We start from the raw sequence: 18,689 nt of genomic DNA on the forward strand, positions 1-18,689 counted from the left end.
AATGTTTTTACATTTATAATGTTTCATTATAATATAGCTTTTAACATTAAGTAAATATTGACTTAAATCATGTGTTAGCTTAATCCAATAAATTGATGTTCTTTTTCACTTCAGGCACAAACTCCGAACTGTCTAATCCCTCCGAAACAGAGTCCGAGCGTAAAGATGAGTTGAGTGATTGGTCACTGGCTGGAGAAGATGACCGAGAGAGCAGACACCAGCGGGACAGCCGGAGACGCCCTGGAGGGAGAGGCCGAAGCGTTTCAGGGGGTCGAGGGCGTGGGGGGCCCCGTGGTGGAAAGTCATCAATTAGCTCTGGTAATAAGCTCTGCAACATTAGGGTCATTTCTCTTGGAAACTCTGAGCCTGGCACTTTTTAGTTTCCTATTACAAAGCTGTCAGAAAGACAAATACTGTTTTTCTGCTCTGGTCTCAAAAACAAGGTGAGGGCTATACAAAAATATGTTAATTAGAGACACCTAAGACCCCACCCCCATATTTAGCCGAGCAGTTCATGTACCAGGTTAATTAAGGTAGTATGAGTGACATTCCTCTGTTAGAAAAAACACTTCCATTCTTGCATGTGTTTGACTTGGATGAAGGCCACTTCAATTTCCATTATATTGTATACCTTTGTTGCAAAGAAGAGATAGCATTTTCACAGTTTATGAAAAAGATGATTATTCAGGACCATTGCAATCTGTTATGCCTGAATCCCTAATGTTCTTAATGCTGTTCTTTTTTACACTGTTTTATTAGTTACTGTAAGCAAATTATGTTGGTTTGTTTTGCTTATGTGTCAGTTGAGTATCTCCCCTCTTGTAACCTAGCTCATTGGTTATTTATATTTAGTTCACTGGGATTCGTGGGCTATGGTGATCCCAAGAGGCAGCATCACCTTAATGTCTTCCTTTGAATTAGGAGGTTCTACATTTGACTCTACCTCCAGACAAAGCTGAATAACCAAATCCCTTAACTCCTGAGCTTCTCCCTTTTCTAATAGAGTAGCAACTTCACAGGATTGTTGGGAAGTGATTCTTAATTGTAGATAAATTGTTTTCAGAACTTGAAAGGACTGTGTAGATAGTCCAATTCTCATTGTTTTTTTCACTTGTCATAGTTAGATGATTGTTTGGATCAGTTTTGTAATTTAACATTTAAAACAGTAATAAACTTTAGTAAATAAGTCTCTTAACTTCCGTCTTTTTTTTTTTTTTGCTTTTGTGGGAGTCATTCTGATTGTTTCTGTTTCAAGTAACATCACTGGCCATCGCATGGAAGGAGAGTTAGTTGTTGCTGACTTCTCAAAAGTAGGCCCTTTTAACAGCCAAGGCAGCCATCTGCCTGGAATCAACTAAGGATTAGTTGGGTATTTAATTATTAATCATTAATACAGTTGGGTATTAAGTGTACAAGAAAGCATGGAATTAATATTTAGGTGTTTCAGATTTTGAACCTTAAGATAATGTTTAGAAAAGCACTTTTGATAGATAGTGTGAACTTTTTTCATCTTTTTAATTTTCAAATCTTTGAATTTTGGTGAAATTAGTCATACAGCATAAGTCCTAACTGGGGCAAATTTTTTTTTCTTCAAACAAATGTAGTGCTTAAAGACCCGGACAGCAATCCTTACAGCCTCCTTGACAACACCGAGTCTGATCAGACTGCAGACACTGATGCCAGTGAGTCCCATCACAGCACTAACCGCCGTAGGCGGTCTCGTAGACGGAGGACTGATGATGATGCTGTCCTCATGGACGGAATGACAGAGTCAGACACTGCTTCTGTTAATGAAAATGGTCTAGGTATGTAACACTTAGGTACATATACCATTAATCTGTGAAGTTGTCAATGTGATTTACAAGTTGAATTGTAAGCTGTATTGATAACTTGTGTCTGACATAAGTAAGATCCATATGACTCTAATGCTCAGTCTTCAAAGCCTGTTTTGTAGCCAAATAAATACCATGGCTTTCTCTCTTCTCTCCCCTCCCCCCCAATGTTGGTGGGATGATTTGAGTGCCTGTCAGGGCTGCCATTAAATCAGTGAAGTACTAAAGCAATATCAGGCACCTGCTGCCCTCATTGCCCTGATAAGATAGCTTCTCCAGACTACCCCCCCCCCCCCCCCCCCAATCTCCCAAGTTAGAGAGCAATGTCTCCAAATTGGAATGTTAGCCCATGTATTTCTGTTACTGCCTCACTTGTGGAGGGATATAGATCTCTGCCCATATTTGTGTCCATGTAAAAGAGCAGGTAGAAATATCAGCATTATAGGAAATATCCCTAACCATAATCCCCTAGATGACATGGCCTCTTACCTCAATAGTCTGAGGAAGGGATGTGATTCTTAAATGTTGTGCATCCCATAATCTGTAGATTATATTCCATTTATCATTTCTTTGTAGAATGTTTAAATTATAAGAGTGTATATCATAAAAGTATTGTGTATTGTTTATCATTGGTGTTTGTTTAAACAATTTCTCTTTCCCCTTAAATCTTGAAGGAAAGACTTTTTATTGTCAGAATAGTTCATGGTAAACTTTGCAATTGCAGATGATAGTGAAAAAAAACCCCAGCGACGCAATCGTAGCCGCAGGCGTCGCTTCAGGGGTCAGGCAGAAGATAGACAGCCAGGTAACTTGAGTGTGGACCTGTTGATAACATCAGGTCACAAGCATGAAAAAATGTCATGTCTGCTTTTAAAAAATATCTATTTTCTACTTAACTGTGCACACATGTGCATAAACATTGAAGATTTGCATTGCATAAATTGTTGACTCAACTAATAAGACAATAAGTGTTAAAATAACCTGTCTAATTGAACTAATATTTTGTCTTGTTCTCCTCCATGTCCCAGCCCTATACAAATAAATTTTATCAGAAGAATATCTCACCTTCTCCCCATTCCATCTCCCTTTCCCCTCCTCCAATTTTGGCATAATGTCAGACTCTTCACATTTGAGATGGAAGGAAGTCTGCTCTGGTCCCCAGGAGTGTGTTCTAGATTGTGATTGAGATGGACTGACGTGTGGGCAGCTTGCATGGTGGTGCCTGTTTATTAGACCTGGATCCAACACCTCATTTTTATGGGCCATTATGATGATCTTTTCTTTTTAACCAAATATGAAGTGTCCCTTTTTTCTAACAAAGCAAATGCATGTTTTGTTATTATGGTGTGTGTGATTCCCTTCCTTTATACTTACTAACCTTTTTAAAATTAATATTTAACCTAATTTAAAGAATGCTAACTTATTTTAAAAGAAATGATCATGATTTGTACTTTAAAGGAAATTATTTGCTCTGTCTGTTGTTTTGAGCACATTTCTATTTCTTATGTTGAGAGAAATCACATGTATAGTTCCAGTGAAGAAATTGTGTAAGCCAGAAATAAACCCTTTTAAATTCAGCAATTTTTGAATTTTTTTCATAATGCAGCTTTTCGTGGTTCTCCCCAAATAAAAACCTGAAAACGCTAATACCCTTAGTATTTAATCGAAATATTGTGGGCATAAAAATCCTTGGCAAAACTGGTAGAGCTTTTGAAACTATTTGAAAAATCAAAAAACGGACCTTTTATTTCATGAAATGGAAAGTTTTATGTTCAGTGTGCTCCTTTTGATATCTTTAATTTTGTGATGCATTTGGGCTTTGGTAGACTAAAGGGCATTGGACACTACACTCCTACAGCAAATCCTTTTTCTCAATCACAGGGTATTCCAAGGTCCTCCATTCTCTGTGGCTGATCCCAAATTTGGAAAGACTGAAAACATATTTCCACCCCCGCTTAATTCTAAATCTTTCATCATTGGTCTGGGTGCTTCATTATCTGTCTGCCCTTTGGTCCAGCTTGCCTCTTTTCTCTGTCCATCAGGGCCTGCCCTCACTCTCTGAGCCCCCTCCCCCCACCTCATTCCTAACTCCTGGGAAAGAAGGAAAAATGAAAGGAGGGGAGCCTAGAGCACAGGAGCCAGCACTGGAAGAATAATATAGTCCCCTGCTGGTACACATCCAGTAAATCAGTACACATTCATTGGCATTGAACTTCTAACAGGCATTTTATTCAAAATACAAGAGCCAGCTTGGTGCAGTGGATTCGGTCAGCCTGGTATTCTGGTTAGCTGGGTTTCTAATCCTACCTCTGAGATAGATTGGCTAAACCAGTCCCGTCACCTCTCAGTGACGTGACTTGGGCAATCCTCTTAGGAGTCTGAAGTTTGAAAGAAGGTTCTGAGTTCCCCCTCTGCATCTTTTTTTCTCTCTCACCAAATCACAGATCCAAAAAAAATTTAGAATGTTGTGATTTGCACCCTTCATTTACAGTAGAATGGAACAATTTTCCTAATTTTTTTCCCACCTCACAGTTCCCTACCTCATCATCCTTCAAGGAATTTAAATTAGGTAGGAGATTGAATAGGTTAGAAGGTCTCTCCAAATTTGACTCAGCTCACTTTTCAAACTGTACCAAGCAGAGTCAGATTTTCATAAGGAAATAGAAATACCTATTTTTTTAGGTTATGGAAACTGCATTTTACTTGTTTTAGAGAAAAGCTAGTGCAGTATATATTTAGCTTTTTAGCACTTGCCTCCCTATCTTGAATAGTCTATAGAAAACTGCCTGACTCTTTAATTCATCAGTTAAAAAAAAAACTTTAATGTATCTCCTTGTCCATGCATTTGGAGGGAAAAATAAATGCAAAAAGTTGTCAGCCTGGTGAAGCAGCTGCTCCACTCCTATGCCTGAGAATGAAACCACTATGAAACTTCTTAAGATTGTCTAGTTTTACTGAGAAGCTTGTGTAATGCTAAGAACCATTTTAAAATTGATGCTACAGTTGCAAAGAGATGCATGTGTAAGTACAGGCAGTCTCTCACATGTGTACACACAGACACACACACCCCTTCTCTAATAAACAGAAAGCAGTGTACAAGTCTTCCTTTCAGTTTTACAGAGGTGGGCACATTTGTGATGAAAAAGGCAGGAGGTCCTTTCAAAACAGAAATCTTTATTTTGAAAAATAAATGTGTGCTAAAAAAAGCTGTGAGATCTGAAACAGTAACCAATTCCTGGTTTAAATTGTGCATTCCAATACTTGAAATTAGCCAGTTAAAGTTTGTAAATAATTTGAGAAAATTTTCCTTGAAATTGGAAAACATTTTACCAGTGTTTTGTGGCATAATTTATAGAGGAAATTGATAGCTCAGAAGACTTGGGTTTATAGTCTTCCCCCATTAGGACAGGTATCTGATAAGATTTATTGACACATGCCCAAATTTGGTAGCTTTCAAGAGGATTATACCTTCACAAATTTTATACAACTTTTGTTTTAATTATTCATACAGAATTGATTGCCTCTCAATCAGATCCTAATCACCATGGCAAATAAGATTCCATTCACTTTGGTGTCTACTTTCCTCCATCCCCTCACAGCTCCTTTGGGAGTGGAGTTAGGCCCTGATGCTAGCAGTTGTAGGGAGTAAACAATTGCCTGTGGATTTGCCTTCGATATTAGTTTTATCAGAGCATTGAGGTAATTCTTCAGAATTCTAGGCTACCCTTTGCCCACAGAAGCACGGTGACCTTTATGGTTGTGTTCAGAGTTTCAGGTGTGTTCCATATGAGATCGGTTGTGTGTTGGATGGGAATGACTCTTCATCCCATTAACCCCAAGCCAGCCACAAGTGGCAGGGCCAGGAGAGTGATTCCAGGATTCCTTTGCCCCTTCTTTCCTTTGCCCAGCGTTGACTCGTTTATTAGCGTGTTGCCTTGCAACTGCTTGTCGGGTACATAATCCCCCATGATGCTTTTCTTTGGTGTTCGTTCCTATATTCTCTGATCTGGATGCAGTATGTTGGCATTAATTTGTAAAATATACATGCAGATGTTTCATTTGTGCTTTTTAACAAGCTTATTTTTGAGAATCTTAGTTTTCTGATTAAAAATCTCTACTTCTAAGAATATTGTCCTGCATCATTATTTTTTGACATGTGTAAATTGTAAAACATTGTGCAGGATTTAGCTGTGTAATTTATTCCTTAACATTGAATGGAGGTTTTCAGCTTTTAAAAATGTTTCGTTTTAAAAATTCATCACTTAGTATTCATAGAAATTTGTTCTTTTGATTTTGCTGTAGGGTGTAGGAGGTGAATTATTAGTTCATTAATTTTTGCATTCTGCTCAACAGTTGACATTAATGGGGGAGGTCCAAATAGAGTCTGGCAATCTCAACTGCCTTCATATGCTTATGTCAACTGTTTTTCTTTTTACTGTGGGATCTGAGGTTGTGGAGAAGGGTTTTATATCACAGTCCTCAATCCCCAGTCCCTTGCTTACCTGCCATCAACAGCAACCAAATGATGTCTGGGTGCTTGGCAAAGAATGGTTTGCCCACATTCTCTTGCCTATTCACCAGCCATAAGTTAATAGAGAGAGCAGGTTCATACTCCATTAATGTTGGCATAATATTATCCATTCTACCTAGTCATAGAGAATTGGGAAACCTGTTTAGTCCTCCTTTAGTAGTGGAACTGCCCTTTAAATCCAGAACATTTTGGAATGTTCTGTTATATTTCAGTACCTGTAATTTTTCTTTCTCATCTCTAACAGTCACAGTTGCAGATTATATATCCAGAGCTGAGTCTCAGAGCAGACAAAGAAACTTGCCAAGGGAAACTTTGACTAAAAACAAGAAAGAAATGGTAAGCAGAATTAAATTGGTAGCCCTCCCCCTTTCCTCTTTAATCCTCATTTGTGTGATACATCGATGCATCGATGTGCTGGGCCCATACCCATCCAAGGTGGTAAGAGCGTGCCCTCACAAATCATTATATAAGGCATAGCAAGCTTCTTTTCCCTCAGAAAAGAATTCTTTGCTGAAGTGCTTGATAACAGCTAGCTAATGCTTTATTATTAGATTTGAATTTAAAAAGTGTAACAAATTCTATTGAAGCACTGTGTGTGTGTCAATCAAGTTAGAAACTGATTTAATTTTTCAAGTTCAGTTATACCCACCCCCCACCTTCTTAAGTATAAACAGTCCCATCTTTAATTTGGGAAATCAGCTTTATGAGAAGGTGAAGGCAGCACATTGAGTCACAATGGACCCAACAGTATTCAGGAGCATGGGTTTCATGATTCGCTTGGGACAAGTGGCTTGATTTCTCAGGACCTCAGTTTGCTCATTTGTGTTAGGACTAGGTGATTTCTAAATTCTCTTCTGCCTCTTAAGGATCTATGCTTCAAATTATTTCCATGCATCTCAGTCTTAAAAATGAATCTTGGGAATCTTGAAATCTTACATTTCAGACCTTGCATGTGTCCCTGATTAAGCAAATTTGAATTGACAAAACAGATGAATGAGGAAGACTATCCATTTAAAAAGGGATTCCTTTTTACAGTGAGTTCTTTAATATGTATGCCTTGTGATAGAACTCTTTTTAGTTAATAGAGAAACGAAAGACGGTCTTGAGACTTTTCTGTGGATAAGACTTACGGACACTTGTAGTCTTGTGAAAGATTAAAATGCCTTCACGCCTGTACTGCACTGAGCTTTCCTTGGACCATTGAGGGTTTGAGCAGGTGTGTCTGCCCCAGTGGAGGTCAGGCCTGGAGGGCAGTAGGTAGGGAGTCTGAGCTGGGCAGAGACTTCCTGAGTGATGAGCTGCCCCTTGGAGTGTCAGTGAGTGATGTCACTACCAGCACTGGAGGAGTACACCTGGTTTGAACAGCCAGAGGTCGATGAGTTTTCAGGGGGGCAGGGAAGTGAAGCTCTTCTGTATTGCTCTCTGTTCCTCCTGGGTCCCTAAGATTACATGTAAAACAAAGTTGAAAAAGTTGTCTCCCTTTGGCAGGCAAAAGACGTGATTGAAGAGCACGCGCCTTCAGAAAAGGCCGTCAACGGCCCCACCAGTGCATCTGGCGACGAAGCATCCAAACTGCAGCATGGCCCTGAAGAAGAAAAGTCCAGCGTCTTAAAAGAAGAGGAGAATTCTCCCGAGGAAGCCACTGTGCTCAACGGCGTGTCATAAACTGAAGTTGCTAGTTTACAGTTCTTTTACATTACATTTTACAATAGTGCTCGTACAGCTTGCCAAAGATAGGATATGGATCGCCAGTCTTGACACCGCACTTTCAGTTCCTCCATTTGGAATACAGAAAGGGGAGGGATCCTGAAGAAATCATATGTTAAAACATTCTTTGACACCTACTGTGTTATAAATATATCATCAGATGTGCCTTGAGATAGTATATGTAACATTAAAAGAATTGCTGGCTATAGGAAATGTTATTTTGTTTTCGAAATATGGCAGATGGGGGGAGGGGGGATCCCTAACGTAATATCTTTATGAAAGCATTAGCTGCTTTTGTTACATTTTTAATAATATGCAACCACTTCTTCACCTGAGGAAAACTAGAACGAAATGCAGTCTAAAATATTTTGCACTGAATTGTAATTTCTCCATTAGTTTAGTCTGGAAACTGGTCTGTTTTAATACATGTTTTTTTAAATGCTGTATGTAGAGGAAAAGCTGCAGACCACTGGAATACATTTGTTAAATTCTCAAACTGCAGGGACACTGGGTGATATTGGCAGTGACTGTTCTACATTGAGGCTTTGTTTGGTTTATTTATTAAACTGTACAGTATTTAAAAATCAAACATAGCTTTAGTTAAAACACTAAGCTGAATTAGTCATGTCCATTCAGACATAACCTGAACTACTGAAAAGATCAATTTCCAGAAGGTTTATTCTGTATAAACTACATATGTTAGTCCTTAGTAGAGTATTTTTATTTTTGTTTTGGTTGTTTGATGTGCAATATGTTTTTGTATGCAGGTAGTAAAAAATAAACTTTGATCTTCCATTTGCTGGATTTTAACTTTTACTTTCTACTCCAGTTGTTCAAAGACAAAAGCTACTGATAGGCCTAGAGAAGCTTCCCTTCTGCTGATCATAAAAGCTAATTTCTAAATTTTGATTTAAAATACAATACATTGTATATGATTATGGATAAGGATTTTAAATTTAGATAAAAATGACTCTTTAAGTCCCCCAAAGACAGACAATTGAATCACAAGTTTACTTGAAAAACTTTATTCCCGAAGAGCAAATCTGAAGATTTGATTATGACATAATTATACAGATGTTCTATTTTTATTGAAATTTTGACTTTTCTCCTCCCTCTTTTCTCTACTAGTTTCAGAAATAATTTACATCTTAGTGAAATTATTTTTAAAGAAGCATTGCAATCCAGCAAATTTGTTTTGCAGACCTGATGGAAGAAATCCTGTTTTGTTTCTTTTAGGTTAAATTAGAAAATTAGACATTTTTATTGAACCTCATTCTGATTTGGGTCTTTTTTTCTCTCCCCTCTAAAAAAATTAAGGCTATTTAGGATAAAAGGATTTCATTTTTTTAGGAAGTATGTGAAATTTATCTTGAAACAAAAGTTTGTATTTGATCTGACAGGTGAAGCAGACATTTTTGAGGTCATTGGGAGACTAGTTTATAAGTCAATAGTTTAATCATAGATAAAATTTCCTTCACTTCTATATTAGGAAGATAACCAACTCAACCAATAGACAATTGAATGTTTTTTCAATGATTTCTTCACATAAGTGTTTGGTTTATCTCTTATGTTAGAAATAGTCCTAGGATAAATCAATCAAGAGCATCTTGAGATCTTAAGTACTGGACTTTCTGCTTGATTGCCCCCTATTTTTTCTGTTCATTAAAAAGGAACTTCTCACTAATTTTTCAGTTACCAAATGTCTTTTAGATTAAATTAGTCTAAAAAAATCTTTTTGGCTACTAAAACACTATCGGTTTTTCTGAAATCTTGTCAGAAAGTGCATTTATGAAATGGGTCTTACCCTTTTGGCCAACTCTTCAACTAAAGCTTCATGTCTGACTTTGCTACTTATTGTGGTTATACTTCTCGAGTCACTTTCTTCAGTCTTTCCTCCTTGCCTATCACATATATCCCCTTGGGGTCTCTACCATGGATAGTATGTGGTTCACACCTATTTGATCATGCTTTGAAAACGTGAATTGTTTTTAAAAATGTCATTAATTATTGCTTAAGACTGGACCTTTTTAAGAGCTTCAATTGCCCATGTAAAGCCAAAACTCCTAACTTGGTTTAAAAAACAAAACAACCCCTTGGTTTGTCCCCAGTTAAAAATTAGTAGTCCCAAGTTTCTTGATACAACCATTGATGGGCACATTCGCAGTGCCTAAGCAGGCTGCATTAGTGACTGTACAAAGACTTTGGTCCCAGAGGGATGGAGATGGGAAGGCAACATTCTTCACTATTATGGATAAAAGGAAAACTTGAAATATTTAATCTCAATATTTTAAATTTTTCAAGCAAAATTTTGACCAAGGTCATTTCACTTGAATTTTTATTCTTGCCCTGCTACTTTCTTGCTTCCTCCCCTCCCATCCCCAAAAGTTAAGTGAGCTATAAAATGGACAAAGGGGAATATCTGCCAAGAAGCTGCTACTGAATCATCACCCCTACTTCTCCATGGTTTACAAGCAAAGCTTGGTGCATCCAGACTCTGGGACCTTGTCTAACTTATAACACCTGCAGTACTTCAAATAAGGTTACCTCTGCTGCAACACCTTCTGAGACTTTTTTTTTTGGTCATGGAATCTCCATTCAGTTTAAAGCCTATGAATCCTTTCAAAGAATTTTTTTAAATGCAGAATATGAAAGATATAAGATTACAAAGGAAGCTTCCTGTTGATATGTCAATCACCCTCTTGGCCTAAAATGAGTGCTAGACTAGAGTAATCCCCAAGGTTACTTCTAGCCATGAATCCTTTGACCTTGTGGGGTCTCAAACCTGGGAAGGATTGGAAAGGTTTGTATTTAATATGAAAAATTAGATTAAGCAAATTGTAAGAAAGCTTTTAAATCTATTAGCTCCTGAAAAATTAACCTAACTAGGATAGAAATGCTTCAGCTACAGACAGTAGTCTTAGAAAAGCTGGACAAGCCTCAGTGAAATCAGCTAAAATCATGAACCTCAAAAGTCAAACTTGTGAAAATTGTTACAGTGCAAAAGAGGACTGCATTTCCTTGGTTTTGTATTTTGGAGAGAGTGGTCATTTAAAAGCCGTATATGTCGGTGGGGAGGACCTGGGGTGGCGGCTACTCCATAAGAGTTCTTTGCCCAGCTTTTCAGTTCTGAAATAGAAATTCAATTTTTGAGTGTTAATTAGTAACTGGTCTTAATGTCCTACATCAAAGGCCACCTATATCTATTTACTGTCTTTGCTCCAATGGTTGGTTATTTCCTATCCCTAAACTAGGATCAGTTTAGAACTCACCCACACATAATTCGTTTTCCGTTGGGTCCTGGGAATCCTACATTGGAAAAATGCTTGGGATACATACGTTGATCTTTATGGTAACCCCTCCCTCTCAGATTTTTCAGAGGAGCAAATAACACAAAGATACATGTGGAATTTGTACAAGGTCCATATCAAATATGTTGGGGCTATTTGTAAGATCACAGGTATTCAATTACTGATGTGGCCATAAGTCAAATGTCATGGGGGATATTAAAAAGAAAATCAACCCTGCTCCAAAGAGGTCATTATTAAATGGAAGAAACAGCATTTACAGGATAAATTTGAGATGATCCCAGAGGGAAATCCACAAAATTAAGGATTGGAAAGGGCTTTTTTGGGTCAGGGGCTTCGCACAACAGACTTGACAGAACCCAGGAGGCAGAGGGAGAATTCACCTGAAGAGGGGACATCACTGAAAATACCTAGAGGGAGATGGTGTATGAAAGGGGAGAAGAGATGCCTGTGTCTTGTCTTGGAACTTGATATCTGGGGTTTTTGCTTTATCTTGTTCTGAATTTTTACTGCCTCATTTGTTTGCTATATATATTGGTACTCAGTTGCTTGGTGCGGTGAATATGGGAGGCCTTCCCCAGGACCACAAGCCCAAGAGGTAGGGCTTGAATCTTGGGAGTTGTCTTCAGGCTACCCCTTAGAAACTTGAACACCTCAATTCTCTTGTGGGTCAATATTTTCCATTTCTCCCATTCATGCCTGTAAAATTTGTTAAAGTATATTGGTTTTGGATAATTTGAGTTCAAATCCTGGTTTTGCTACTTGATAACCTACTGTTGATTCCTCCTCTCCAGGCCTTCATTTCCTCGTCCTATAGGATTTGGAGCCTCTAGGTTTGAAACTTGGAGATACACTTTGATCATTTAGTGGCTCTAGAAACCCATTCCAGCTAGAGAACCCTTAGCAAGATCAGCTTTACCTTGGTGACCCTTCTCCACTTTGACCTGCTGCCTTTCACCTTGTTGTACCCCTCCCTGAGCAACTCCCACTGGGTTGATGGTCCTTGCTTTGAAGAATAAAGGAGTACTTAATGAGTCAGCTAGCTTATAATCGTTTATTTGACTTTCCTCCTCACCCTCTTCCCCAAGTCTCCTTTATCCCATTCTTGACTTTTCAAGCCCTTGGACAATGGGTGTCATAACATGAACTCCCCACTTCAAAATCTGTCAATGTTTCCTTGTCTCCAGAAGAGTTTTCTACACCAATGAAGCCCACTAGCATCTGAGGTCACTCGGGCTCTTCCGCCATTCAAGAATTTGCCTCATTTTTTCTTCTGCTCTTTTCTCTTACCACCCCCCCCCCGCCCCAAATCAAGTTTAGATTTTCCATGTTCTAAAAAATCAGTAATTGATCGTTTCTCAGGCACTCTGCTAAGTGTTGTGAATACCAAAAAAGGAAAAAAATCTGTCCTAAAATCTAGTGAAGATTTTGTTTGCATGTGGCAAACCAATATACAAAGCAAACTAGTGACAGCAAAAGTAGGAAATTAATACCTAAATAGAAAAGTTCTTATGACCTAGATCTTAGCACAATTATAGGCACATATGTGCCTATAGTATTTATAAATTGATTTGCAATCTAGTAATATCTGATTCACTGCCAAACTTTAAAAATAAAGGGCTTTTTAGGTCACCTACACCTATACTTGGTCTTTCCCTCCCTTAGAACCATCCTGGTAGGAAAAGGCACACCCATAGTTCCCCACTTCTGCAAAGAAAGAAGATGCCCTCTCACATCTCTTCTTGGGGACTAGGCCTGCTGTCCCTTGCCGGGTGGTCATTTTCTATTTTACTTCCCTCATGGTGAAGCCCTAGGTCCTCATGTCTTCCAGGTTTCTCTGTTGATTATGTTAATAAACTTCCTCCAGGTTTGAGGGTCCTCCCTCCCTTACCCCCCCCCCCACATTAGCAGCACTACTGAAATGGGTTGGAGGTACCAGTGAGTTGTTTGCCAAGTCCAACTCTGATTTTGAATCCTTTCCACAACACTTGCCATTCCTGAAATTCTCAGACTTCTATTTCCAGGAGAGGTTTTCTGGTCTCATTTTCTCATATACTCCCTCAAACTCCATGTTCCTCAAACCTCATCTGTGCCCTCAAGGAATCTCATCCATTTCCATAGTTGTAACTATCCCTAAAAATGACAAAATAGCAGAACCATCATGTCAAAAAGGTTTTCCTCTCCCCCCAGCTTCTGCAAAGGACAAGGGGAGGTAGTTTTTCAAGTTTCCTCACTGGGCCAATCTTGTTCTTAGTGATTTTGCAACACTGAACTTAAGAGGTTTTGTGATCATTATTTCCTTTTTCACTGTAATCATTGTGTAGTTTATTTTCTTGCTTTTTGTTCAGTTCAGTTCATTTCATCTTAATTCTTTCCATGCCAACTATCATCTCCATGCTTGTGGCCCACAAAGTCATCTTTAGCCCCACACTCTCCTGAGAACCAAGTTTGGACCACCAACTCAACATTCTCCCCGGATGGCCTGCTGGAATCTCAAACTCGGTATACACCAAATAAAACATCCACCCCACAAACCAGCTTTTTGCTCTGATGTCACACTGACTCTCCCTTGTCAGGTTCTCACCCACTGGTGGAACCTTGCCGGGTTTCCAGCAATGTTGCTCTGTTTCCACCTTTCCTTCCACATTGTAATCACAGGACTCAAGGTCCTCCCAACTACCTGTGCTAGGTTGCTCAGGCCACACCTGGGGGGCCCCTGAAGAAATCTGGAGTTGTGACTCAAGTCCAAATCCAAGGTGGCCCAGGGAACTAGAGACCTTGACAAATGATCTTAGAAAGGACCTGGCATCTATAGCCTTGGAAAAGAGAAGATTGGGGTGAGCGCATCAGAGCTGACCAAGCATCTGAACCGCCGTCATGTGGAAGAGCCACTGGATTGATTTCTGCTTGGCCCTAGGGGGTAGAACTAGGAGCCATGGAAGAAGGTTGTGGGGAGGCCCAGAGAGGAAGACTTAGGTTCTTTGGAAGGAAAACTTCCCAATGAGAGCAGGGCCCCAAGTGGGAAGGACTGCATCAAAGGCAGAACCCCTCACTGAAGCTTTTGCGACCTCATGGAGGCCACAAGAGTGTATTTCTGGGCTAGTTGGACAAGATGCCTTTTGGAGGGTCCTTTTGGGCTTATTACCTAAGCCATGGGTGGGGGGGGAGTCCTTCAGCAAAGTTCCCAACCTTCAACAACTTGTTAAAGGCCCGATATGTGTCAGACACCGTGCTGAATAAATACTGGCAGCTCTGTTCAGAACCTGGTTGGACCAGCTCTCATCAAGCTTTGAAGTAATTGTGACTCCAGAGTTTATCCTAAATGTGTTAACCCTGTGAGCTCCTCAAAAGCTATCGATAGTCCCCCTGGTCCAATGGACAAAGCAGTCAGTGAAGCAAGAATTTATAAAGCACCTGCTGGGAACCAGGAACCTGCCAAAGTGGTTAGGGCCTTGAAACTTCAGTGCATAATATAAATGCTAGCTATTATTACTACTGTCATCTTTTATAAAAAAAATTTAAAAACCCCTTTATTTAAGGCAATGGGATTAAGTGACTTGCCCAAGGTCACACAGCTAGGCAATTATTAAGTGACTGAGGCCGCATTTGAGCTCAGGTCTTCCTGACTCCAGGGCCAGTGCTGTATCCACTGTGCCATGTAGCTGTCCCCCTGTCATTATTACCTTGACAAGAAGGGACTACAGAGAAAGAAGGCTGAGGGAAAGGGCCAGGAGACACCTGGCAGAAGGCAGGATTTAAATTATGTCTTAAAGGATGCCATGAAAGCCTGGAAACAGATGAAAATGAAGAGCATCCCAGGCATGGATGTCAAGGCTGAGGAATAGCAAGGAAGGCAGAATCTGGTCCCTGGATGGGAGAATTCCACGGAGGGATGTAAAATGTAAAAAGCCTGGAAATGTAGACTGAGTGAACTTAGAGCTTTGAAAGCCAGGGATTTCATATCTGACCCTGAAGCGACTGGAATTTTTTTTTTTTTGCTCAATCAAGGCAAAGTGAGACCCCTCTGCCTTCTGAACCTCTCATAAAACCTGATCATAGGGATCTGTCGCCCATGAATACTGTGCAGAGTCTGAGAGGTCTGAAAATGAAGAAGGAAAACAGTTCAGACTATCCATGATCTTGGATAACCTAACAGGGATGTGAAGTGCCCAAATAATAGTAAAATGAAGGGTTCAGGCAGATGAGCCAGAATCCTCTAGGACAATTTAAAGAAAGAAAATATTTTCTACACTTAGTTGTGTAGATCGTCTCCAGAAGTTACTAGAAGGCAGGCACTCACTCATAGGCTCTTTCCTGCATTTAGCATTCACTGACTACGGATCGAGCAACAGGCACGAAGACAAAAACAACGAAAACATAACCAAAAATGCCCTTCCCTCGAGGTGCTAACACTACTGAGAGAAAATATCATTATAGAGATGAGAAATGCAAAATTCGTATAAAAATAAATGCAAATATGGGAGAGGAGGTTCAAACAACTGGGGGGAATAACAAAAGACTTTATGGTCCAGGCCTCTGGAGTGTTTGATTCTGAAAGTAAGAGATTCTAAGAGATGGGTGCTGGGGGGGGGGGCACTAAAAGAACAAGAAAATCTGGAAAGTCTGTAGGTAGGCCTTGCTCAGAGACTGAGATGGCAAATGGAATGTTCCTCTGAATTCTTTTTAATATGAATATTTTATTTGTTTTCCAATTATATACAATAGTAGTATTTTTTTGGTAAGGTTTTGAATTTTATAATCCCCCCCCCAGAAGGCAGTCTGATAATGCAAATGGAATGTTCTTGAGGAATAGCAAAGAGGATGGTGTTGCTGAACCACAGAATGAGTGGAGGGGAGTTGTGTTCAGTAAATCTGGAATGATACATGATCTGGAGCCACTTTATGAAGGCTTAGAAATGTCACAGAGGAGTTAAACAGAGCAATTAATCCCAGTGGCAATCAGGAATCACTGGAACTTCATATATAGAGTACTTTAGATGGGGGGGGGTACTCAATGACCATGAGGATAGCTGAAGCAAGGTTGTGAAGAGCTTGGAACTTGGACAAACATCGAAGACGCCAAGGTTCTGATTTGCCCATTCAGTCATGGGAAGTCTCCACATGCTCGGAGTAAACATCTCCCCAGTTCAGACCCTCACTAGCTCTGTGACCTTGGGCAAGTCATTTAGCCTCTGTCCTAACCCACTGGAGAAGGAAGTGGCAAACCACCCTAGTATCCTTGCCAAGAAAACCTCACAGACAGCGTTGTGTATGAGGTGGTCCATGGGGACACAAGTTGGACATAATTGACTGACTGAACAACCACAACAGAGAAGCCAGAAATATGAGATGAAGGAGGGAGAATTCCAGGCATAGGAGATAGCCTAGAATTAAGAGATGGGGTGTCTTGCTGAAGGCACAGCAAGGAGGCCAATATCACTGGACATACACAGGCAATATAGAGAAGTCTACAGAAGTGACTGGAGGTCTATTTTTGCCATCTTCATAAATAGAAAAGAACTAGCCATACCCATGAAATCATAAGTTCTTGAAGTAAAAGGATTTTGGACGTCACCTTGAAAGTCATCGTGCCCTTTCATTTGAGGGGCTCATTCCCTTTCTTTTTTTAAAAAAAAATTTTATTTATGGCAATGGGGTTAAGTGTCTTGCCCAAGGTCACTCAGCTAGCATCTGAGGTCAAATTTGAACTCAGGTCCTCCTGACTCCAGGATTGGTGCTCTATCCACTGCATCACCTAGCTGCCCTACTCATTGCCTTTTCCAGGGATGCCAGACTGGTGGTATCAGGGCTTATATGTACATGCCATGAGCTTAGCTTGGAGAGCTTGGGATTCTACTTTAGAAAACTTATGCCACCAGAGCAGCCTTGGAGGCAACTTGTACCAGTTGCAGAGACATGAGTATGCTGTGCTCGGCTGAACTGTTGGCACAGATGAAAGGTGAAAGGGACTGGAGGTCCAGTCAGGAATGATCTGGCTTTAGGGAACCTGATACTTGTCAAGGCCAATTCTGATCTCCACCAAACAATTAAATCCTGATGGCACTGGCTTCCAATGGCACCTGGAGGGCACTGATGCCCTGACCTACAATGCCATGTTTTATTTCCCAAATGTGGAAAGTAGAACTAAGAGCATTGTGGTTTTGTTTTGTGCATAGTTTGCCCTCTACTTTTGTGACCAAAAGAGAAAAAAAGAGAAGGCAACTAATAAAATACATTTTGTTTCCAACAAGCATGTCACAGCCTGAGTGCAGATCCCACTTCCTTGATACAGTCTTCATAAACAAATCACCAAAACTTAGAAAGATGATCCTGGAGACTCTGCATCCCCTTGATCTTCAAACATGGTCAGCTGATATTTGGAAAGTGCAGATCTAACCATTATCACCTCCTACTCATTAAAAAATGATTCTCTATCACTTCCAGAATCAAATACAAAACGCTCTGTTTGGCATCCAAAGTCCTTCATAACCTGGCCGCTTCTTACCTTTGCCATTTTCTCATACCTCACATCTCTCCACTCTGAGATTCAATGACATCAGCCTCCTGACTGTCTCAAATGAAAACACTCATTCTCTCTATCTGGACATTTTCACTGGCTGTCTCCCCTGACCAGAAATCTCTCCTTCCTTATCTCCTCTTGCTGGTTTCTTTCAAGTTTTAGCTGAAGATTCACCTTCTGCCAGAAGTCTTTCCAAGTACTCTTTAATCTTAGTACCTTCCATGAGATGATTCCCAATCTGTCCCCCTCTATAGTTTGCTCAGATGTGGTTGCTTGCTTGTGGTGCCTCCCAACAGAATGTGAGCTAGGGACTGTTTTCTGATTTTAAAAATGCTTTTTCATTCATTCATTTACAATTTTCAATTTCTTTAAATAAATTAGGCAGTTGTAGTAGAGCAGAGAGAGACGTGGATCATGGTTTCAGTCCTGGTTTTGTTTGACCACACATGCTCTTGCGATCTTTTATATCAATTCAATATAAATTCAGTCAATCTTGACTGTTGGCGATCAAGGGCCTTTTATGTTTCACACCAGTAAGGCAGCATCAAGAGAATCCTAACCTTGCACTTTGGCAAGAAGGACCTGTGTGGCATCATTGAAAAAACTATGCAGCTTTTTGTTTGGTCATTTTTTAGGCTTTTATGAAAGAATATTGACTGGTTAAAAAAAAAAGCAAGGACCGAAGTAACAAATCATCTAACCTTGCTCTCTATAGTTTTCTGTGATTTATTTGCCAAATCTGATGATCTTTTTCTCAATCATCTTTTTTTTTTAATTTGAGGTAATGGGTAATT

General features: G+C 39.8%; 1 protein-coding gene across 6 annotated transcripts in view; it reads left to right on the top strand.

The window, feature by feature from the left end:
• FXR1 (FMR1 autosomal homolog 1) overlaps nucleotides 1–8,862 on the top strand; it is a 65,312-nt gene extending 56,450 nt beyond the window's left edge. For 4 of the 6 annotated variants that reach the window (XM_074190998.1, XM_074191001.1, XM_074191000.1 and 1 more), the window contains 5 exons: nucleotides 115–318; nucleotides 1,605–1,805; nucleotides 2,557–2,637; nucleotides 6,608–6,699; nucleotides 7,852–8,862. In XM_074190998.1, the coding sequence (XP_074047099.1) occupies nucleotides 115–318; nucleotides 1,605–1,805; nucleotides 2,557–2,637; nucleotides 6,608–6,699; nucleotides 7,852–8,028 (755 nt within the window). In that variant the 3' untranslated portion in view covers nucleotides 8,029–8,862. The remainder of the gene's footprint in view (nucleotides 1–114; nucleotides 319–1,604; nucleotides 1,806–2,556; nucleotides 2,638–6,607; nucleotides 6,700–7,851) is intronic. The other 2 variants (XM_074190999.1, XM_074191002.1) reach the window with 1 other exon arrangement.
• Nucleotides 8,863–18,689: the final 9,827 nt, after the last annotated feature.

This window comes from Macrotis lagotis, chromosome 6 (assembly GCF_037893015.1).
Source record: "Macrotis lagotis isolate mMagLag1 chromosome 6, bilby.v1.9.chrom.fasta, whole genome shotgun sequence".
Taxonomy (NCBI): domain Eukaryota; kingdom Metazoa; phylum Chordata; class Mammalia; order Peramelemorphia; family Peramelidae; genus Macrotis; species Macrotis lagotis.